The following is an 11,634-nucleotide window of genomic DNA, read 5'->3' as shown; positions in this document are numbered from 1 at the left end:
TAATATTAACGTCTGGTGAATGAAGCCCGTTTAGCCGAAACTCTTGCCATCAAGGAGGCTCTTTCTTGCTAAAGAGTAAACAGTGGTAGAAAATATGCATCCTAACCAACTGCCAGCAAGTTTGTCTTAGCTTCAATGATTCTTCTCAAGATTTATCATATGCTAGTACTGTGATTAGAGATAGTATTTTGATCTCTCTTTTTTTCAAGCTTTTGGCATTAGCTATATCAATAGATCAGTGAATGTGTATGCTCACACTTTAGCCCGGGCTGCACGTTCGTACACTGATCTTCATAGTTGGTTTGGTGGCCCCCCCCCCCCCCATTGTATTTCTCAATTGATTAATTGAGTTTGGTTCTTTCAAAAAAAATATTAATATTAACGTAAATGATATTTTGTATAAATATTCATTGTTAAAGTTTATTAATGAAATAAAGTATGTTCATTAGTATTTTTTTTATTCACATTTTTTAGATGAAAAAAAAAAGAGTTGTTAATTAGGAATATATGTTTCACTAATTATTATATAAAAAAAAAAGTAAGGTATACAACTTAATACAAATTGAATTTAAATTACAAATTATTAAAATTGTAATATTACAATACTACAGTTGTTATGCCATGGACTTGGATCCACCTTGCAAGGTAGATCCGGATATATGTTCATAATTTCATAATCCCATGTTCATAATTTCACAACTCTATGTTCACAATTTCATAACTCCATGTTCACAGTTTCATAACTTCATGTTCACAATTTCATAACTCTATGTTCACAATTTTATAACTCTATAAGTCTGTATTCACAATTTCATAACTATATGTTCAACAGTATAACACAATTTTTTGAATCTATATAACAAAATTGTAAATATAGAGTTCAAAAATTGTAAATATTGAGTAATGTAATTTTGTATATTGCGATCTAAAATTATAAATATAAAATTCTAAAATTGTGAATATAAAGTCCTAAATTTGTGAACATAGACTGCAAGGTGGACCCGGGTCTATAGCATAATTTGCCAATTAGCAGTTACCACGTTCAACGAAGTAGATAGTGAACCTTGAAAAATATCATAAATAATTGTTGACAATTTTTTAGAATACAATATTAGATGTAGGATAACAATTTTCTACAAAAATAATACCAAATAAGTTGCAATTAAGAATGAGTAAATATATACATATGGGCCTTATATTAGAAAGGTTTCATTCTATGTTGCATTTGATCAAAATGGACAGCCCATAAGTCTATCAAATATAACCCGCCCATAATCCATTTTGTGTTTTTTGTTTTTCTTCATTTTCGTCTGTCTCTCTCTGCATTTCTCAGCGTAGCTATCTCATATCTTCGATGATCATATCCAATTACATATCTGGGAAGATTACTCTACTCAAGCTAAGATTGAAGGCAAAATAATCAAGTATAGAGTCTGTTGTTGGAAGCCAGGTATGTGATTCTTTGTGTAATTGTCTACGTAAGGATTTCTAATACATGTAATTGAGCAGAGCATATGCATAGGATTTGTGCCTAATTTCTCATATTTAAACCCAAAAATACCATTTCTACTTTAATTGTTGTGAAATTTCTAAAAAAAAAATCTAGATCTAGGGTTTCTTTTTCCATTTTAGAAATGAATGTCGACCTTCGGAAGTTCATTGCTTGCTTGATCTGCAATTGTTATATGAATTTAAAAAGAAATTTTTTGTATTTTTTTTACCACTATTCTAACGAAGGATTTACAGGGTGTTTAATGTATTGCATGCAGATTGTTCATCTATCAGTTATATATTTTATTAGAGATAAGTGTATCTTACCATTTGGATTGTACTGCTAGTTAATTTTCAGATTCATTTCATGCTATGTTATACCTGTACTGGTAGTTAATTTTCATAGAGTTTTAATTATTAAAAAAATTATATGCACACATACATGGGCATTTTTCAGTAATTATGCTTCTCAATATAGTTGTGAGCCTTAGTGGAAGGATTTATTTTATTATGTTTATTGTATGCAGGATTGTATGGGTGAAATAATAGCCTATTGGGTAAACAAAGGATTCTAAAGTCTGATATCCCCCAGCACATGTCAAGTAAGTATTATATATTCTCTTCAGGGACTAAAATTCCTTTCATGTGTATGCCAGAATTATTTTATAGTGGCAGGTTCCCTAGCAACTGGGTAAACAAAGGATTCTAAAGTCTGATATCCCCCAGCACATGTCAAGTATTATATATTCTCTTCAGGGACTAAAATTTCTTTCATGTGCATGCCAGAATTATTTTATAGTGGCAGGTTCCCTATCAACTGTAGTCTAGAAGTTATCAGCACATTAATATGGAAAATAAAGTTACTCTATAATATTAAATACCTACACTAAAACAGTAAGGCATCAGTTTAAGCAAATATTTACATTTATATTTGCTATAATTAGTGAGTCAGAGTGTATATCAAGTTAGTATGGACAATAAATTGTTTGAATTAAAGTTAGGAAGCAAATTGGAAATCAAATACTTTTAGACATCAGAGAAATAGTCCAAGAACTTCAATTTCAGTACAACATTAAGTACAAACTGAATTGTGTACAATATATAAATTAAAGTTGTTACAGAGAAACTACTGTCAACCTATAAGAACATATAGTTATATATATGGTTTAGATTAAACTTAAAATTAGAGATGTGTTGAACTCAATAAGTAGACAAAAAGTATAATATATTAGAATTCAAAAAAAACATAGTGCAAATCCTCAATGACAAAATCTATTAGCCTTGAAGTTTTCCCAGCAATTACTTTCTCCTGTGGAGAATGTATTTCCATCACTTGACCAATAACATCTAAAAAAAATATTAGTATGATGATGTAAAAAAATTATTAAATGTCTGAAAATAAATTTATTAGAACTTACCAAATAGCTCCTTCTCTTCAAGAGTCAAGGCCTTCTTTAGATTTCAGTGATGAAAAGGATTTGAGCCGATACATATGCATAGGAAAACTGGTATTTTTGTACTCTTTCCACAACAGTTTAATAATTGAATTTTATCATGTAACGATGAGGACTGGTTTTAAAGGAATAAAAATTTGTGATAACCAAGAATTCTTTAACCCCATTTAGATGTGGTACCTGTCAATGTTTTGCAAGTAATAAAAAAGAGTATAGAATATATAGAGAATATAACAATAAAAATATAAAAACAGTGCAGAAATTAAAATGTTTGACATTAAAATAAAATGCCTCAAGGGCATGAATGTCTTGCCACAGAACACACATGTAATTGTTTGTTTTCAACAAATTTCCTCATCAATCATCTTCTCCAGTTTGACAGTTGCTTGGTTGGTCTTTTTTAGCTTTATGTTGAGGATAACATATCCAATAGACATCTCTTCAGTGCATCACTGTCAAATATGTTAGCGATATATCAGTTACATCAATCATTTTTGAGTCTAAGAGCTTCTAAAAGGCATATAGCTTTAAATACTTCTAGGGCTTAGTGTTTAGTTTAGTCTAAAAGTGGTGTCTATAAAGAAATCATGGGAAAAAAGATTTTACCTCTCTGCTTTCATATAAATATGAAATCTGTGTACATTGATATGCTTCGCCCTCAATTCTGTAGATGTAATGCCCAACAACCCTAACCTGATAACCTATACCTCAATATTCCTTTGTACCTGGGTGCTGTCTGTGATATTCATTACTAACTTTTGCATTTCTCTACAAATGAAGCTACATTCTGATGCAGTACAAAGTTCACAATCCAATGTTTAAAAACACACTTACACATTGTTAAAGTAAAAAAGAAGAAATAATACCTTTTGTCACCACATCAGCAGTTCTTCTTTGAACTTTGAGTTGCCTATGAAAAACTCAGTTATCTTTATGTTACATGGGAAATTTGAGCATGTAAAAACTTTCTCTGAATTGTAAAGAATCTATGTATTTGGTGATTGAAGATTTGTATTTGATTTGCTATGGACGAACTGTTTTTATAGCTGCAAAGGAAGAAGTGATTACAAATGGTAGTTAATGCTAATGTTTCGGATACCCATGGACGTTTAATCTTTAAATATTATCACAACTAATTAAACCAAATGCATCGAAAACGAAAAGTAATTAAATAGTAATTCGAACCGTCTCTTTACACCAGAACTCCTCAATCCCAGCCGGCACATTATTGACGCAATAATTGAACATTGAACAATTATTATCACAATAATTCAGCTCAAAAGGCAAAGCTATGTTTGGGCGGGAAGTATTTTCTTTTTTTAATTACTAAAAAGTTTCTGCTTTATTATAGTAGAGGATGTGGCTCATTCTAGTGACGAATGCTTATTTTATTTGTTTAAATGTATCTTCAATTCATTGTGTAAAGCGTATTTTCAACGTATGGTGGGATGGATGTATGCGGTGTATAGTGGTGTGTGAAGAGTGTCGTCCTCTAGGAAGGCGTAAGGGAGTTGGTAAGCAAGCGGATTAATCACAAGAGCTTAAAGTGTTTGAAAGCTAGTCCGAAGAGTATATAGTATGAATCATGCTAAGAACGAAACAAGCAAATGCAAAAGGATAGTAAACAATTAAGGAGAAAAGGATTCGAACCAACTCATCAAGCATGTTTACCCTTGATTTCCTATGGTCCTAGGACTTAGCAATGCTTATTGGACAAGATTGAGACAAGTTCACTAATGCCAACGCCACTCTCGTGGACGGCGGCCTCTCTACCATGCCTTAGCTTTATTCTCATAAGAGCTAGGCTAGAAGAGGCAATTCATCAAACACTTGGTGTGCCTCTTGCCTTCCAATCTCCCTTTTCTCAAAGGTGAGGAGGAAAAGTGAATGGTGAGGGCTTGGTACACTCCCTACTCTCGTAGGTGAGTATTCCTATCCTAATCCTCTATTGCAACCGGATCCTTGTTGGCATAGAGTCAAGACAAACATCCCAATCCACAATCAATCATCAAACAAGCATTATCTAATCCTAGGTTTAAGAAATTAGAACTCAAGGGAGATCATGCAAGACTAATTGATTCAAATCTTCAAAAGATCTAGCTACTCATAGTGAAAATTGAAATAAAAAAGCAATTGAATTAACAAAGCAATAGAATCAAATCAACAATTAGGAATTGAAATGCAAGAATAGAAAATGAAACTTAGCTTGAAATTGAAGTAGAATCCTTGAGTACTTTGTTCAATACAATCTTGAAATGTGAATTCCTCTCTAAATCTAGCTATGGAACATGATTTTGGAGTGCAATTGAGCTATGGAATGGAGAGAATTTGAGAGCTAAAACCTAGAGAGAGAAAAAGTTCTTCTTTGGAGCCAAAAGTCCAAAAATCCCCTTCAAATGATTCCCTCACCCCTTTTTAAAAGTGAATAACCGCCAAATTTCCGCAATGGACGCCTGGCTGGACGCGCGTCCAAGGCATGCTGTTGTTCTGTCTTCAAAACTTTAGAGGGATGATTTTTGGACGCCACCTTGGACGCGCGTCCAATGGCGCGTCCAAGGCAGGCTTCTGTTCTGCTTTCAAAACTTCAGAGAGTTGAATTCTAGCCGGCCTGGACGCGCGTCCAGGGCAGGTCTCTGTTCTGCTTTCAAAACTTCAGAGAGGGAATATTTGGACGCCAGCCTGGACGCGCGTCCATGGGCGCGTCCAAGGCCTATTTCGTCCTCCAACTTTTGCTTGTGAATTCTTCTCCAAAATATTGCCATTTCCTGTCTTTAAGCACTTCCTTTTACCTATAAAACAATCGGCAAAGTGTGGAACGGGGTACGATGACAATATAATGTATTCTAATGCAATTTAGGACCAAATCAATCATAAAAACCATGAATTATGCACTAAATGATTCAAGAATAACCTTATGAAGTTGGCATCTTTTGCACTTATCACATTGTTTTCACATTCACAAGGCCAGGTGACAATCAATCTCCGATCCATAGGTTCACATTCTGCCATTGTAACTATGAGCCCACAACACTTGTAAGGGTCTTCCGAATCTGAAATTGCTTAACACAATCAAGATTGGATCAAACACCTGAAGTACTTTTGCTCTCAAAATCTCTGGCATGCAAAAGATGGAGCTAAACGAGATGTGAAAGCTTCCTTCTGTGGGCCTTGAAAAATGATTTTATTTCTATTTTCTTGGTCTTACACCCTTACTTTATACAGAGTGTTAGTAATTATTCATAAGTTATTGAACCTATTATTCTCTTCATAAGTGTTAACAAATGACCTCCGGGTGCTTATGTGGATTTGACGTGTACAAATACATTGAGCACTCATTTTCACAAGCCATTTTAATGTAATTGCCACACATTATAAAAATTTAATATTGATATATTTGTCACAAGCCATTATATTGTTAATTATCCACACATTCATTACAATGCTATATAGGCCATTGGAAATTTCAAATCAGAGAGAAATACGCATACACGGATGTATTTCAATGCTATATGGAACTCACCATATGGCCATATACAAGATCAGATCCAATAAGATGCTATATATGAAATAGGAATTATCCCATATATATGCTGAATTGGAACTAGAAAGCTGCTAATTAAGGTTGTTGTTTTGGATCCAATGGATATAATAAGTGAGCTTCCATACGATGTAAAGGACAAGATTTTAGAGTGTTTGCCCACTCGAGACGCTGCCAGAACTGCTCTACTCTCCACTCACTGGAAACATGTTTGGTTGCACCATGGACGGCTTGTGTTCGATATGGACTTCTTTGAATGTCTCAGAAAATGGCAAGGTGATAAACGCATAGCGCTCATGAGCATCATAAACAACATTCTCTTGCACCGTGTTGTTCCGGTTAAGAAATTTAGTCTGTGCATTTCTTGCCCGGAATTGGAAGGTCCTATGCCGCAGCAATCCGACATAGATCGTTGGTGCCTTTATCTATCAAGAAATGGAGTTGAGGAGCTTAATATCACTATATTTGGAAAACAATATAAGTTGCCGTTTGGTATAATCTCGTGCCCAACAATTAAAGCAATTGAAACTCGGGGGTTTCAATTTTTATTTTGGTTGCTCGGTAAATGCTGCTGGTTGTATATTTCCTAGCGTCACTTCATTAGTTTTCTATAAGGTTGAGTTTAAGAGTAGAATTATTGGAGTTGTCTTTAATCTTGAGAAGCTTTCTTTCCGTTTTTGTGTTGGGATAAAAAAGTTTTAAGATATGTGCTCCAAAACTTAAAAGCTTGGATTTGGCTTTTATTTATCATCTTGTTCAACAGAGTTGGACTTCACCTCATTTGAGAGTAATGAAGGCTGTTTGTGTATATGGCCGCGATTTGTTATTGGTGAGATTCTTTACTTTCTCCTCATCTTAATGCAAGTATGTATGCCTGCACGAGCACCTCAATTGTATGTTTCTGTGCACCAAGCACAGGTTCTCACCTCAGACCACTATGTATGTTAGTGTGGTTTACCGATTCACTATCTTATCCTATTGGGTAATTTCGCTTTTATGTGGGCAAGGATTATTATTTTTTTTTTTGGCTTTCTGGCTTGTTAAATTATATTAGAGTTCTTCTCATGGCTAATTTTTGTTTCCTTTACTGTTTTTAAGCTTGACGATGTTGCAGTAGTGGCACAGGCATTCCCAACAGCAAATCTGCAAGTAATATGGGAGATGGATTCATATACAGACTTTGGTCAGATCACTGTTGCTTTGAAATTGCTTGAAAGATCCCCCAACCTATTCGAACTGGAGATTAAAGCAGAAAACATGCCGGTAAGACATGTAATCTACGGAAATTCACTCACGATTGTATGTGTTTTGTGGAAGATTTTTTTTTTTTTTTTTTTTTGAAAGGGTGGAAGATTTATATAGTAATGAGTAGTCAATTAGTCATATCATGTGTTTTTTCCCCTCAAATTCCCCCCGAAATATCTTGCAATGGGGCATCATAATCTTCCCATAAAGTCTTAAGAATAGGGTATCAGAATCTCCATTTACTCACCATTATTGCTTATTTTGAAAGTTGGATGGGTATCGAGCTAGAGAGAATTTTGAAATTTTTCATAATTTTTCTTCCCCATGTTGAATGGTCTCGTTGCAATACGAGTAATTTATCAACAACTTTTATCTTGGTTGTTTATATAGGGTGATTAAAAATATGTAGAAAAGTGTATCTCATACACTCATGGAATGATTTGATTCTTTATTTTCCCTAACATGTTTTTCATCATCCTTGTTGAGTTATAGTCGAGTAGGTGGATTGACAAAGATGACAAAGATGCTGCTTCAAGAATCAATCAAGATTTGAAGATGCTTAAGACAATATTCAAGATTGGGTCGTTTAGCAGATCCATATTGGATATGGATATGCATATTACAATAGCATTTTTCAGATTTTTGAACCGTGCTGGAGCGATGTATTAAGTATAACAAACTAAACTGCCATCACCTTCAGAATCAATTTGGCTTCTATTTCATGCTTTCCACATTTTACCAGCTCCCAAAAACTATTTCCAGTTTGATTTCCATAGCTCTAGACCACCAGATTTTCCCACAGTTCGATTTGAAGTTACTTTGATCTTAATCTATCAAGAAATGGTGCTCTACAATGTGGTTTTCTTTTTGGCTTCTTGGTAAATGCATGATGTATATTTTACAACATTACTTCATTATTTTTCGAGCATGTTTAGTTTGAACATGATGTTAATTAAATTAAAGAATTTTTTTTGAGTGTTACTGACTCTGTTACAATGTAGTATTGTACATGGTACTTTATCAACCTACTGAAACACAAAGAGTCAATACTGTCCCTATTGGGGGTCGAACCATGACCTCCTATACGGGAGAGCCACTAGACCATTTTCCGTGTTGGGCCTGTTAAGAAATGTACTCTAGACATAGACACTACATATGATCCTGAGCCGCAACAATCTGATTTTGATAGGTGGTGTCTTTTTATGTCAAGAAACAGTGTGGAGGAACTTAAATTATCTTTATATGCTGGTCTAATGCAAGATTATCAACTGCCATTTTGTTTACTCTCTTGCAGGACAATTAAGAAATTGATAGTCGAAGGTCCCTTGATTGATTTGCCTGTAAATGCTGTGGTATATTTTCCAATGTCACTTCATTAGCTTTCTTGAATGTTAAATTTAAGCGCAATGTTAATCGAATTGCCTCTAGTATTAATATTCCTAAGCTTGAGAAGCTGGCTCTCGAGCATTGTGGAGGGATCAATAAGTTTGAGATCAGCCCTCCAAAGCTTGAAATCTTGTCAGTTATTGGTTCTATTTATGATTTTGTTCATTCGAGATGGTTGGTACCGCATTTGAAAGCCATTAAGACTCTTTTGTTGTGTCTCTTAGTTGGAGGTGAGGATCTGCCTCGTTTTACTTTATGCAAATGGATGGATAGATACAATTCTTTACCTTTTGGCTTGTTAAAGTTATTGTGGTGGCTAATTTTGTTTCTTAATTCCAATTTTTCAAGTGTATGCATGAATATGTGTTTCCAACTGCAATAAATTTGCGAGTGCTAAGCTATATGAATTAAATTTTGGTTATCGGGACTCGGGAGTAGCTCATCTTTTCTATGCAAGTGCTTCAAAAATGCCCCAACCTATCTAAACTGCATATTATGGAGGTTGAGGTAGAGTATATATTTGGCAATCATGTATGATTCTTCTTGTTTAGCTTTTTCAAATGTCCTCACAGTTGTGCTTGCTTTTCATTTCTTCTTGAGTTATAGTTAGGTTGGGAGGACGACAACAAACTGAACGATGTTGCTTCAAAGCTTTTGGAGGATGGAAACGATTGCTTATTTATTCAAGAGCTGCATAAGCTTAACACAGTACAATTAAGACTGAAGCATTCAGTCATCAATCTGCACTCGAAATGCTTTTTATGAAAACGCTGCTCTCAAAATCCCCTGCGCTAGAGAGAGTTGTTATTGTGAAGTCTTGGTGTATGAGTGCCTCCTGTGAGAAAAATATTATGGAAGTTGGAACGCTTTCCTCGTGCATCTCCAAAAGCACAAAGTGTCTGCACATGCAATGACTATGCGCGTATGAGTAAGGACTGGATCGATACCCATGTTCTGTATTTCCTTATTACTACTTATTGCATACTAACATACATATATATAGACACACCTAATACTCCATACCAATTAACAATCAGCTCTATCTACCATTCTACTCCAACTAACTTTCTAACACAACTAACATTCTAACAAGATGCAAAATAGCTTTAACTTGCGAATTGAACTACGGAAGGATTACATCGCAACTACTACATGATTGAATTGTGGTCATGACACTCAAAACAAAAAAATTTAACACTACTTCCATTTCGGGCAAACGCAGAAATGACGAAAAAAAAACAAGAACCAACACCAAACAACAAACAAATCACCAGAACCAATTACAATGAATACAATCGGTTAAAAAAAATACATGGCGACTCCATACCAACGAACCACCCCACACAACACACAAAGACGGATGCACGACAATCCCACGTCGATCGAACAGTGAAGCCGGAAAAAAGTGAAGCCAGAAGAGTGATGTTATGAAGTTACACAAAGACAGTAGAATATCAAAAATGATTAAGAGAATCCTGAATTACCTTAATTACTGATCCTAAAAGCATGCATAACACCTCAAAATAATTAAAACTATGATAGAAAAATAAAACAAAATTACTTAAAACCCCTCACATAACCCAATCCATGCGTCATTAAAAAAAAAAAAACAACCACACATCAACACAACATCCATGACTAGAATTAATTCACACTTCTCATGTGAAAAGGTTTCTACATTTAAACTTTAATATATATATATATATATATATATATATATATATATATAATATGAAATATACAAATAAATAAATATATAATGTAAAATTCTTTTAAAAAAAATGAAATTCCTAGGCCCTAGTTCAACAATTTGCCTTTGCCCTTCAGCCTTGCGACTTAGCCTGATTCCTGATTTTCGATTATACCTTTACCTTCCTTGACTCTTATTATATTTAATATTAATATACAATTTTATATAAAGAACTTTCAACTCATACTTTCACACAATAAAATAGTCATTATATCTAAAAACATAATAAATCTTAATGAAAGTTATATCCTTAATTTATATATGTTCATGTTTTTAGTACAAACTATTTGGTACATTGTGTTTTTAGAGTTGTACTATACAATTTTTTGAACGAAAATATTTTTACCGTTATAACTTTCGTTATCTTTTCAATTAACTTTACCATATACATGCACCTACCATATATATTTTTTATATTCTTTAATCAGAATAATATTTGTAGACATTATATATTGGATTAATATAATAAATAATTTTATTTTCATTTTAATCTATATCTATACTATATATAAAAACAATTTCCTCCTCCCAAATTTCCCCCCCAAAACTTAGGGGTATTTTGGTAAAATCATTTATTTTATTTATTTATTATTTTATTATTTTATTAATTATCCATCCTATAATATTATTATGGTAATATATGATAATGATAATATGATAATATGGTAATATTGTTAATATTAATGGGTGATGGGTGATTGGTGATATATAATTGATAATTGATAATATGGTATATGGTATTATTCTTAATATTAATATATTAATATATA

At 33.5% G+C, this 11,634-nt stretch overlaps 1 protein-coding gene across 4 annotated transcripts in view; it reads left to right on the top strand.

Moving 5' to 3' along the window:
• The window catches only part of LOC116024013, a 9,170-nt gene extending 461 nt beyond the window's left edge, over window positions 1-8,709 (top strand). Inside the window, exons 1-5 of one of the 4 annotated variants that reach the window (XM_031264902.1) lie at window positions 1,304-1,450; window positions 2,019-2,093; window positions 7,247-7,312; window positions 7,582-7,746; window positions 8,221-8,709. In XM_031264902.1, coding sequence (XP_031120762.1) covers window positions 7,274-7,312; window positions 7,582-7,746; window positions 8,221-8,397 — 381 coding nt within the window. In that variant the 5' untranslated portion in view covers window positions 1,304-1,450; window positions 2,019-2,093; window positions 7,247-7,273 and the 3' untranslated portion in view covers window positions 8,398-8,709. The other 3 variants (XM_031264904.1, XR_004099483.1, XM_031264905.1) reach the window with 3 other exon arrangements.
• Window positions 8,710-11,634: the final 2,925 nt, after the last annotated feature.

The sequence above is a fragment of the Ipomoea triloba genome, chromosome 7 (assembly GCF_003576645.1).
Source record: "Ipomoea triloba cultivar NCNSP0323 chromosome 7, ASM357664v1".
Classification (NCBI taxonomy): Eukaryota; Viridiplantae; Streptophyta; class Magnoliopsida; order Solanales; family Convolvulaceae; genus Ipomoea; species Ipomoea triloba.
Note: the sequence above shows the minus strand (reverse complement) of the source record. Positions and strands in the feature narration are given on the sequence as shown.